Source organism: Centruroides vittatus, unplaced genomic scaffold, assembly GCF_030686945.1.
Source record: "Centruroides vittatus isolate TY-2023 unplaced genomic scaffold, ASM3068694v2 contig_975, whole genome shotgun sequence".
Classification (NCBI taxonomy): Eukaryota; Metazoa; Arthropoda; class Arachnida; order Scorpiones; family Buthidae; genus Centruroides; species Centruroides vittatus.
The window spans coordinates 3,092,591-3,106,153 of record NW_027122648.1 but is presented as its reverse complement, the minus strand read 5'-3'; the positions used below and the strand labels follow the sequence as shown (position 1 = coordinate 3,106,153).

Here is a 13,563-nt window from a genome sequence, read left to right as displayed (position 1 = left end):
ATTAAGTCCGACCACACTGGAGATATGACACATGACCCCTTTATACACACGCTGCTGAGCCAAATTTTGTTTCTTAAACTTTACTCATTCTGAGATATTGTTTAATAGTTCAGAACAGAATAAAGACATTAAACAAATTAGACGCCAACATATGCGCGTGGAAGCGCAAATTTTTCCCTTTATTTGACATCTTTTGGATTCGAGAGATCTCAAACATATAGATTTGCAGAAAAACTCGGAGAGTCAAATGTGACACAATTCAAATACTTTTTCTTTTTTATATACATAACAAGTTGAGAAAGTAAAAAGGAGTCGAGTTGGGGGGATTTTTGACGACTCCAACTAAAATACCAAAACTCCACGACTCTGACTCCAACTTCGACTCCACAGCTCTGATTATAAAACAAACTCACCTAAATTTTTGATTGTATCTTAATTTATTTACTTTATCAAAGCAATTGTGAATTGAGATTTGTTAATTATTTTAGATTTTAAGAGTTATTTATATATTTTAATTTGATTTCTTTCCATGCCCATTATGAGTTTGGCCAGGCTAACCTGGGGTATAAGGAATGAGACTAAACATATTCAGGTTGACCAATAATTGAAAATTTCTGAACTGACCCAGGATCCTCAGTATAGTAGGCTGATATCTTTACTCATTCTTATAACATGTTAGATTCAAATACTAATTATAATTTAAATATTTGGTTGAATTATTTATTATTGTAGATATTATGAAGGAATAGAAATTGAATCTAAATCTAATATGAAATATTATTTCAGCTCAAATGAAGTTATAAATTTGCTGTGGTAATATTTTTGATTGTGTTTAGTCAGTTTCAGCTTTGAGCTCTATAAAATTGTGAATTTTACTCATATTTTTGCTAAATTTAATTTTTGATATAATATTTCTAAAATTTAGCTTTTTTTATGTAAGTATTTTATCTCTGTATTGTTTAATTTATCAAATCTTTTCAGCTGGCTTTATTGCCAAGAGAAGTTAACTTTTGGTTTTATTATTTCATTTAATACAAAAATAAAATGAAAGAAAAATTATATGAATGATTGTGATATATAAATAATACATAATTTTTAAAGCCAGGTTATTTTTAGACTAAAATTAATCTAATTTAATTGATTAAATATGGAATTTGGCTTAAATGTAGGCAGTTAATTTTAGTATAAGATAAAAGCTTAATAATTAGAAAATAAGTAGTTCTAAAAATTCTGGAAGAAAGATCAATACAAAGCAAAACTGAACTGCAAATTTTGCTACACATTACCAATTATATTACCTAATCTATGTCTAAGATTTGTTTAAGACCTGTTATAAGTCTTGCAAACTGGTGTATTAAATAAGTAAAAATAATTCTAGTCTCTTCCAGCAGAAATATTTTATTTATCAATTGTTTCATGGCTGGCTGAGCATTTTAATTTGATGTATTCATTTTCCTCATCTATTCTCACTTTATTTTTGAAGTAATTCTAAAATGTTGTAGTTTTTAAATTTTAAAATTGTATGAATTCTATATTCCACGTTTCAATTTGTTATTGGTTTAATCTTGACAATGGCTGTCCAGTCAACCAAAAACATTTGATAAATAAGATATTTCTGTTGGAAGAGACTAGACCAGTTTTCATTTATTATATAATAATGTTCAACTTTCTATATAACAGCTACTACAACAAATAAAAAATGCTGATATCAAATTAAAAAAGCTGATTTTGTATAATAATAAAATATACCCTACATTTCTCTATACTTTTACTACTTGGTATGCTTATGCTTATAATTATAAACCTAGTAGCTTTTTTTGCTGTCTGAAGACCTCTAACCACTTCTTAAACAAATATCATTAGGATATGATTATCTGTATGTTCCAGTACATCAATGTAGCCTGCTGCAATAGCTAGCAATTGTTGCGATGTTTGAGATCATACTCCTTCACACCTGAAACATGACTATGAGGTGACTTGAATCATGACTATGAGGTATTGTTACAACAATGGAGTTGTAACAATACCATAATCATGCTTAACACAAGCAATATTGCTGTATCTGAAAACAATGAGAATATCATACTTCATATACCATTTAGGCTATTTTTATAATTAAAATGATTGAAAATAAAATAATTACTATTTTATAATTTAAATGCTGTGCTTTCATTAACTTTAAACTGAAGAATATTGATGTCAGTCTTGATCCTTGCTTCAACTATCGGCTTTGTCAACAGTTTACTCAATAGAGTGAAAAAGAACATGAGCATCACTAACATTGTTACACATTATTGCATTGGAACATACTGTAATATAGCTAAATGGTCAAGGAGGCTGAAATGTTTACTTGCTTCTGAGAAGAATCAGGTTTCAGACTTCTCAATCCTTGAAATTTTTGAGATATATAGTCTGATTACATCAGGCCTCAATGCTTTCTACCTTCTGCAGATATGCTTGTGTTTGAATGTTTTATGAACATGTATAGTGTAATACTAACAAATTTATCAGAATCACAGGAAAAGCAAATATATATGAAAGTAGTGAGAGTTCGTGACATTTTCAGACTGTTTGCCTAAAAAGTAGATATTGGCATCCATGTAAACCATACAGGTTAGTTTAACATAGTTTGTGCCAACAAAAGGTTCATTAACAGGATCCTCACATTTACAAAAATTATTTTCTTGAATTTTATCATAAATATTTTTCATTAATAAATCCTTATTTGTAGTATATATACAATTTTAATGATTTCATAAAATATCATCTCAGTTATTAAGTTTAATCAATATTAACTTGATTCATATTATATTAATTTAAATTTTTAGTGAATAATACTTAAGTTTTAAACAATTTATATGAACTATTGAAAGTGAACATGTTGGGAAATCAGTTTTTCCAAAAAACTATATTGCTGCTGAGTTTTGGTACTTAACAGCATTATTTACATATCTGTTGTAAAGAAGTAGGAATATTTACATTACTTACAGGTAAAAGCACTTAACAATAAATCCACAGTAATTTTTAAATCAGTACTTAACTTTAGATCTAAATTTCTTAATATAGATGAAAAGTGACTTACACCACTTTCAACAGCTCATATAACTGCTTGGATAACTGAAGAAATTGACTGTATAATTTCTTTGTTTTAGTTTGATTTTGAAATACATTAGAAAACATTTCATAAATTTTCTGGTGAAAGCAATTTCTTACCATTTCTTATTACAATGAATACATTTGTTTTATATAATTTTTGTGATGAAGAGTGACAAAGAACCATTTTTCATCAATATAATGAACAATTTTAATTCAAGAAGTTAATATATTAATATAAATTTTAATGTTTGCAATTGTTTTATTTCCATCCTCACAATTACAATGAGAAATTCATAATTTCCAATAAAATGATTATTAAGAAAGCTTTTCAAATATAAATCCAATTTAAATTGCTTTTCTCAGAGGACAAATATCTTAGAAAATTTACTCTCTTAAATTGAACATCTGTTGATAAGAGTCAACAAGGTAAATGATCCTGTTGTTGATTGATGATGGGTACATATAGTCAAAACAAATTTTCTAAAATATTTTAGCTCCAAGAAAAGCAGTTTGAATTGGATTTACAAATTTTATTTCAGTTTAAATAGGTGCATATTGACATTTTAATTAAATTAGAACATGGTGTATGTGGATAAGTCACTGAATAGCAGCCAATTACATAGTCCATTTCATATGAAATGAAGCACATTACTTAGCTGTTTGTACCCACAAAAATGTGTACACAAAAATACTTTTTCATTTTGAATGATTTTTTATTGTAATTCTGAGGATAGAATTAAAGTTATTCTAAAAATGCTAAAACTCTATTAAGTTTTATTCTATAGAATTTAAAAATAGTTGCTTATTTCTTATATATTTTCTTACTTTAACAACCTTCTAATATAAATTCTCTTATTTAACAAAAATTATTTATACTATATTTAATTAAATTTCTATTTAAATTAAACTTGTTATTCAAATAAATATATGTACAGTACAAAATTAAAAATAACAAGTAATTATTTATTGTAACATGGTCACAATACCAGACTGCAATTTTTAATTTATTCAATTTAAAATATATGTTCTCCATCTGAAATTTGTAGTGTATTGCCCCTGTGCATCATACTTTTCCTGATAACAATAGTCATGCCAGTTATCTATGTCACTCCATTCAGGGGAACATTTTTGAATTGAATTCATGACTTCCCCTAAGCTTTCCATATCTAGTCTTGACTTTCATCTATCTAACACCGTTCTTGAGATTAAGACCGCAACAGTGGGAATTTATAAGTCTGCAGGTTTTTCAAATTGCAGCCCAATGACATTATTGATAAGAATAATAGAAAAAAAAATAGTTAACTAATTTTAGAAACTTTAAATTTCAGTTGATAGAGAAATTATGAACTAGTGAAATGCTAATTGTAATTAAAATTATTTCACAACTCCACAAAATACATATAATAAAAATGTTATTTAAACAGTTAAGATGACTTATTTAGTTGTAACTTCCATTTCTTTAGCACTTTCAGGTTCTGATAACCTAGTTACTCAAATACAAGAACAAAATGAAATTGAAACTGAATGTGATTTTAATAATTTATAATGTGAGATTGAGATCCTGAAAGATTGATTATTAGAACCTGAAAGCAATAGGGAAATGAATGTTGTGATTAAATAAATAACAGAAACTTCACTTGAGTATAGTGTGATTAAAGTTTTCATATATTTGAGATACAGTAAACCTCGAGAAAATTATTAAAAACTACTGGTCCCTAGCTAGAAACGTTTGGAAAGAACTTGGATATGTTCTTGAGATTTCAGATCCTTTAGCTAAGTTTGATTACTTGTTACAAAGTTATCTACAGTATTACATGCTAAAAATAATACACGAAAACAGGGACAACAACCAGAATGTATAGGTCTGCAATTTGAAAATGCAGACCTATACATTGAAAGTAGATATTTTTGAACTGAAATATCTACTTTCCTCGAATGTTTTTCATGAAGTTTAGAGGTAATCTAATTATAGTTTAGATTTATATGATTTTCAAGAGAGAAATGTAAATAAGAATTATCCTGATCTGGAAGGGTCTAAGTCAAATGAAAGGGATGGAAGGAGACATGTGGCTATCCCTCGGGAGTTGAATTACAGTAAGTAATAAAATTTGTAAAAAAAAAATAAAACAATAAAATGACTTATTTAAAAAGGTATATTTATATATAATTTTAAAAGTTGTTTAAAATTAAATATAAATATACCCTTTTAAATATATTTTAATCGATCTCATAAATTTACAAATTAACTTTTAATAAAATAATTTATGATAAAGATAGTATAAAAACGTTTTAAAATTGTAAAAAGCAAAAGTGTTGAAAGATCGAATCCAGTCTCCTTCCACCCCTTTAATCTGACGGAGACCTTTCCAGCTGGTGTTTGCTCTTTCGCTGCCCGGACTATAGGAAACTTTGAAGGATTTAAACTCGACGTTTTCTTTACTCAATTCAACTACAACAGAAAGCATATCTGATGTCGAGCAGAGCAAACAGAAAAGATGTATTCGATTTATATCAATCGCGCAAGTTAATATCACTCTAAATTGACTCCGAATTTTTGATTTTTATGCCATCGAGAGCACGATTTGACGTTTTGCTATGGAGTTGTTGAAAAAAGTTGAATAGATTTATTGCATTTAAGAATTTAATGTTTATGGATTTTGCGAATTGACGGATCCACAACATGCTATTTTACTGGCGTAATTCCCATTAGTGCTATTGTATTAATTAACAACTATAGACTAGTACTTGCATTGTAGCATTCAACCTGTATAACGAAATCTGTGTTTTATTCATCAGTATCCTAAACAATAATTTTTTTTTACGTTTTCGATATTTAAAAATGAGTAAAAAATAAAACTATTAAGAATTAAAATCATAAAATAGAATTATTCGATGCAAAAGTGGCATTGTTATTTTGGGGGTCTGCATATTATGGGTCTAAATGCGTTACTGATATTATATTATTCAAAATTACTAACAATAAATTAATATAATATAAAGCAGTCAAAATGCTTTATATTATATTAATTTATTGTTAGTAATTTTAGTAAAACTTCATTCTGTATAGACTGTTTTATATTATGTAATATAAGTGAAGACAGATTATTCTATGAAAGAAATAAAACATTTTTTTAATTGTTTTATTTCTATAATAGAAAGTAATGAAGTTTCTCACATAACTGAATGTGTAAGTATTTGTTCAATTAATGGTACAGATATTTTATTTTTAGATTTATACTGATCGATATATGATGTCAATTAATAGAAAATGATTCAATCCTTCCTGAGCTTTATTAGATCTGTAGGCAGAAACGAAGTTTCGCAGCCCTTTTATAGTCAATCAAGACAGATCTTACTAGAGTTTCATTTTCATCAAATGCAAATGTAATTATGTCCCTTAGTATAATTCTTTTCCAAGAATTCTTAAATTTACTCTCTCTTTCCATCTTATCTCCAATTCAGACACTATTTTCAGAAACTTGACATACGGAATACACGGGTATAATAATCATATTCTGATTTTGACACTAAGTAATATAGGATAGATGACTGACAAATATCCGAGACTTTAAGGCATCAGACTACTGCTCTGGTTTGGTTTTATTCGTTTACGGCAACGCGACACATGAGCAGTCTGCCTAGGGGATGCCTCCCGGGTGGTCTGTTATGGCAAACTGGCCTCTATTTAAGTGTTACTAACGTAAAGAAGAATCGCAAAACTCCACGTGGCCAGCCCGTTGGCAAGGTGCAAACCCACGACCAACTATCAGTATTCAGTGATTTTATCTACTCTGCCACTGGTGGGCAACTACTCTGGAAGATCGAGATCGAATCCGAGGCGCAGTCTTAGAAAGTTTTTATGGGCGGTCGGACTCCGCGCTCCTCACCCTGTTGCCCCATTGTGGGCCTGGCCCAATCCACGATGAGTATGTAAATAAACGGTCGTCATAGTACTCACAGGGCAGAAAGCCAAAAAGAAAGGGAAAAAAGTGAAAACGATTCAATATATGAAATAATTACGTAAATTCATATCAGAAGTCAATTGTAAATGAATGTCCTAAATTCAGTTTTATAAATTCAACATAAATTTACACATTTATATTGAACTTTTTTTGAAATTTTTATGAGCTTAATTTGGTCAATGTACCGAATGTTTAAAGAAATATCCATACTGATAGTTTCATCTAATCCTAAGATTATATTTTATAATAGAAAAAAATTATAACTATGCTTATTACAAATTACAGAATTTATCTTATACGATAAATTGTTGATTTTAATAAGCTTATTTCCTTAATATTTAGCGTTATTTCAAATTTTAGTACCAATATGGTTAACAAAGTGAGAGATTTTTAATATTTCTGTGTGAGGTTTAACGAGTTGTACGAGTCTAAATAAGTGACTTTTCTATATAAGTCAATTATATAGATATAACTGAGTCACACCTTTCTCTGTTATAATTATTTTCACATAAAGCATATTGTAGAAAAAAGAATACATTAAAATATCCTTATTTCGTCTTTTCTTCACTCTTCAGGAAATAACATTCTTATAGCGTAGTTGGCTTTTTTTTAATTAACGTTTTCGCATATTTGGCTGACGAGAAGCCTACAAGTAAAAATCGATCTTATTAAGAATGTTATTTCGTGAAGAGTGAAACGAAGACGAAACAAGGACATTTTTAATGTGTTGTCCTTACTACAAAATGTTTTATGTAAATTTATCATCATTACAATTTTACCAATAATTATTTTTAATTATGTCAGTCCTGCGAACACCAAAAGGATCACTTTTGGTATCTATCGTTAATTTGACTAGACTCACAGTAGGATTCTGTGTGTAAGGAATGGGGTCATACAAGCGCTAACAGAATCAGTTTTCATGATCATCGTGAATTCCACAATGGATAATTGTGTGTTAAGGGACAAAGCCTACATGTCCGAACCAAACATCTCCTGTTGTCTAAACCATTTCTGTCTTGTATGTCGAGCAATAAACAGTGTATAATTACGGTTAGAGAGTAATTTTAAAGCATTTTAGATTACTGAAAAAAATAGACTTTGATGATGCTCGAAATCAGATGAATATTACTTACTGATATGATTAGGAAATTAACAATACAATCGTTTGCTCTCTAATCCAATATGCTAATGAATTATAGATTGAATGTGCTAAATTTTTGATATATCTTGGTTAAACAATTTTACCTTTGTTGTAATCCGACATATATATAAGTTTTTCATGTTAAATATAAATAAAATTATATATTTTATATACGAACAGTACATATTTAATGAATTTTACTAGAACATTAAAAAAAGTCTTTTGACTTAATATATAATAAATAGCACTGAAATTAATGTCAGATGCATATTTTGTAATAACATGTTGAATTAATAAGAGTGATAATTTTTGAAATAAAATTTTTAAACGTATATTTAATATTTTAATTTTCTTTCAATTATTTGTTTTATAATTATATATTTCTTTGTTTTTATCAATTAGTAATAGATTTATGCTATTGAAATATACTTATTAAAAAATCAAAAAAGCATTAAAATCACATTAATTCTAATAACTAATTTTTCAAACTTAATCCTCGATTCTTTATTCCTGTGTTTTTTACTTTAATAATTTTTTAGCGTTTGGCTTTTAAAAGTACAAAATTATTTTGATTTATTACAATACAAGAATGCCCACATACATTACATATGGACATTCTTGTATTCTTATAATAATGGAATACAGTGAGACAATATAATGTTCCATGAACAACGTATTTCCTGTATATTTGACGAGACTAACTCATATATTTATTTAAATTACTTATTGATATAGTTTTGAATTAATTTTATGTAAATATGATAATGAATTAAAATATTTTTAAATATTCTAGACGATTCATCAGAATTATTGCAGAGTAACCAAAGAACAGAATATCTAAAATGTGACATATGCGAAATTACATTTGGATCTCAAAAAGGTTTAAATTTACATCTAAGACGAAGCCATCAACTGAAAGGAAAATATCGTTGCGAAATTTGTTATCATTCTTATAATCAAAAATGTAATTTGTACAGACATCGGAAAATTCACGAAACACGATACCCCAGAAAATCCTACATCAGTAAAATGCCTGTCTCGTCAGATTCAAATAATTGTGGATGAAATTACATAAATTAATTCGAGTTTTATTAAAAAATCATAATTATATTTTATATAAATATATTCTGTAACTTTGTGAAAAATAAATATATTTATCTTCATCCCGATATTATGGTTTTTATTTATTCGTATGTCTCAATGTTTTCTTTTGTGGATGTTACTCTGATGGTGTTTCTCTATCTTATCTGTTATGTGTTATTTTATATGGATTTTTCACAATTTAATGTAAAGACTAAATTGTTGAAGTTTCAGTTCATTTTAATCGAGAAAACATTTAGATCTCTACTTGAAACTGGGAATATTCTTTGATTAATAATCATATTCGTATTCACCATACAAATGTTGCATTTGTTTTATGTTATAATTTTACGTGATTTTTTTCATAATTTAACGTTAAAATTAAACTTGTTTGCGTGTGTGAGAGAGAGATTAACAGAATTTACTGAAAAATTTCTATTTGTACTTGAAACTATGAATATTTTCTTTGATTTGTACATTCATCATAAATAAGTTATTTTAAAATATACGTAATATTTCAATTAATACAAAGTATTAAAACCAGAACAACAATTATATATATATATATATATATATATATATATGTATGTATGTATAAAATATTACATTATTTTTTATATACAAATATTGCCATAACACTGTTGATTTGCGACCAAATAATATAATGTAAATTTCTAAGATATTCGGATTTCTTGTTGGATGTTAATGTGAAATTTTCTCTAAATTATATTAAAGAATCAAAATGGCTTCAATGTACATTATACCATATTCATTATTACAGCTAAATATATCAATTCTCTGTAATTTTTCTTGAAAAATATGTTGAAAATTGTTCATTTTTTAAGCCATTACAGAAAATTATACCTTCAAAATGCTTATTTATTGTGCTTCTCATTTCATACGTTAAAGTTTTAATATATTTTATAATATCAAATATTATACAGTCAATAATGCTGTTAAGAATAATTTTATAACAATTATACACATTACATTATATTTTTTAACTAATTTTTTTTAAGTTTTTAAAAATACGAGACAGTTATATACTTATTTTGGTTTTTTATTTTTCATATTTAATATTTTCTTATTAAAAATATCCTTTTTTATCATTTAATTAATAATTTATAAGGATATCTAAAGCATTTTGAACATTGATGTTTTCTATTTCTTTTTGTATGGCAATGGGGTCTGTTCTATTTAATATACTCATGTGGAAGATGTAGTTAATATAATTAGGCACGCTTTAAAAAATAGATCTATTGTTTTGTTGACCTTACGTGGTTTATAATATCCTTATAATCCAATTTATTTTCGTTTCTAATTAGGGGCTGTCTATTTATTACGTTCACAGTTAAGGGGAGAGGGTTGTAATAAGTATTGTGCATCATTGTTCACAATGTAGAAGTAGGGACCGAGGCATTGCAGCATTGTCTAGTGGACGTTTTGTACGGGTATTAGTGACATAGAATTAGTTTTTTAAGCCTACTTACTAGTAATATGAATAAACTTCTAGTTAGAAAATATTTGAAGAATTGTTTAAAGTTATTTCTTCAATATCAGGAGATCTGAATTATTGTACTGTACATCTAATAGGGAGATGATCAAAAGTGACTCAAAAATTGTAGCCGTGATTAATGCACGGTCCCTTATTGTTACTTCTATATAATTTAAACAGTTATTCGATTCTAGTTCTTCAAAATTAATGTGATTATGGAAAGTCTCGACTATACTTAAAATTTCATCTGCTGTTATTAAGTTTTATTATAATTTACATTATTAAATAATCATATACACATCTACAAAGGTAAACAATACACTTATTTTTGAAATCTTTATATCTACCTTACTGTTGTAAGTATTTTGGTTAGTTTAAGTTCAACAACAGACCCCACTGTAACACGATTTATCTGTCTATATGATATATTATTATACACAAAGAAATTATTATCTACTTAGTAACATTACATTGTTTTTTTCTTTAACGTACCGATATTTATTATATCTGTGTAAGTTTCTTGGTAAGATGAAAGTATAGAAAACGATTATTTAAAATATAAAAAATATCCGAATGAAACAGTCTATTTTTCAATTTTAATTTTATTTGTATTCATAATTTTCTTATCTATACGTGAAGAAAGAATAGAACAGCACCGTAACGAAACCGGATGTGATGCTATTATCCTTCTATCCCGGAAGATCGGAATAGGGGTCATTTTCATCACAAACAACCATAAAGACGAAAGTAATTAGAAAAGTGTGTAATAAATAGGCCCTATATATCTACTATCAAAATATATACAAATTACAACAAACTATTGAATAAAAATATACTGTAAATACTCGAAAGCGTCAATTAAATCTTTAGAGCAAGAGACAAATAAAGGTGGCACTTCCGGTTTGCGGAGTATGGAGTTAGTGTTGTATGATTAGCAAAATATTAATTACTGTGCCGTAGATAAAACTTTTATTCTGATTGGCTATGTGTTATGAGCATTTCCGTAACGAAAATTTCCCTAACTCTCGAACACAAGATATTCGCGTCAAAACGATCAAGAGGATTAATTTCTGAAGTCAACAGACTAGACTTAATACAATCGCGTGGGAAATCCAGGATCGCATCCTTTCGTAATATTAGAATTTTTTATTCATGATTTAGAACCAAAAGTTTGATCCTCTAGTTTCGCTCATTGAAACTGATTTATACCTGGAAAATCCTTTATGAGCTATAGTTTAAATCTGATTTAACGGTTATAATGTATGCTATAAATTAGAAATTTGTATAAAATTAAAGATATTATTTTAGATTTTTAGGAAAACTTTGAAATGTTTTTCATTCGAAGAGAAGTATTTTTTTGTTGAACTCAAATGTAAAAATCTATCGTACATAATACTATTTTAAATACTAAAATAAATAAATATATATAACTGTAATCAAAATAATTGAATTCTAACGGAATTTTTTGGATATTTCAGTCGAATCAATGGATTCTTCGAGATGTTTGGATCGGGCAGGAGAAACAACTGTAAAGTGTAGTATATGTGACATGTTATTCAAATCGAAACAGGGGTTGAATTTACATCTCAGACGAAGTCACCAGATTAAAGGAAAGTATCAGTGCGATATTTGTACACGTTCTTATAGTCAGAGATGTGATTTATATAGTCATAGAAAGATTCATGGTGGCATTTCTCATCATTCGTGTGCGGTTTGTTCCAAAAAATTCATTTATCTTTCTGCTCTCAGACGTCACTTACGAATGAAGCATTGAACAGTATTTCAGAAAGATTAAAAATAGTATTAAAAAAAGGAGAATCTATAATTCGGCTAATAATTTCATTTTCTAATAAGCAAATTTTATGATTAAACGAAATCATGAAAGTTAGGAAAGTTAGCAGTGATGAAGATTTAAAAAGTCCTAAAAAACTAAATTGATAATATAAAATCGATTTTAATATTTTTAATGAACAGAAGAGAAATATAATTGTAATTTAACTGTTTGTTAATAAATATTATTATGAATAAAAGTTTACGTGGAATTTATTTTTAGTAGCCCTTAATACTAATCAGAAATTAATGGACAAACGAATCTTTAAATATTTAAAAATATATAAGTACAATTTAAGTAAACTTTTATACGAAATTTGTATGTGTGATGAATAAAAGATGGATAAATAAATAAAATATTCTTTGAATATATATCCTACACATTGCAAAATGATAATTTCAAGTTGAGAATAAATTGAGTGATCGATTCAATTGATGTATAATGGATTTTCCGAATCGAAAAGTGCGCATCTTTGATTCTCAATTAGTAAGAATACAACTAGAGTGTATTATCATTATCATTTGGAGATTCTGAATGAAGTTGTATTTATATGATTATTTACATATATATACATGTAGAGATGGAGAACCATTATAATTACGAAGATCGAAACTAGTAGGCCTACATTTAAAAAACCGTTTTTTTCGAGTCCCAAAAATCGATCCCACTCGCTAATGGCTCAATATAATAATGAAATCTAGACGGCCGGATGGCCGAGCGGTCAAGGTGGCAGCCTACCGCTCTGGGGGACCCGGGATCGAATCCGAACGGGTCGAATAATCCCCAGGAATTTTTCGAGGGGTGGTCCGTTCGGATATGTCGGGCCCCGTCCCTCACCATCCGGTCGCCCCATTGTGGGCCTGGCCGAACCCATAATGAGCCTTCTAAAAGAGGCCCTCTTAGTGCCCACAGGGCGGAAAGAGTTAAAAAAAAAAAAAAAAAAAAAAAAAAACCTACT

General features: G+C 27.9%; 1 protein-coding gene across 2 annotated transcripts in view; it reads left to right on the top strand.

Annotated features, from left to right (window-relative positions):
* The window catches only part of LOC136985712 (protein tramtrack, beta isoform-like), a 139,529-nt gene extending 126,725 nt beyond the window's left edge, over positions 1-12,804 (top strand). The window contains exon 5 of one of the 2 annotated variants that reach the window (XM_067283052.1): positions 12,253-12,804. In XM_067283052.1, coding sequence (XP_067139153.1) covers positions 12,253-12,548 — 296 coding nt within the window. In that variant the 3' untranslated portion in view covers positions 12,549-12,804. Of the gene's footprint in view, positions 1-8,992; positions 9,369-12,252 lie in introns of those variants that run through there. The other variant, XM_067283053.1, reaches the window with a different exon arrangement.
* Positions 12,805-13,563: the final 759 nt, after the last annotated feature.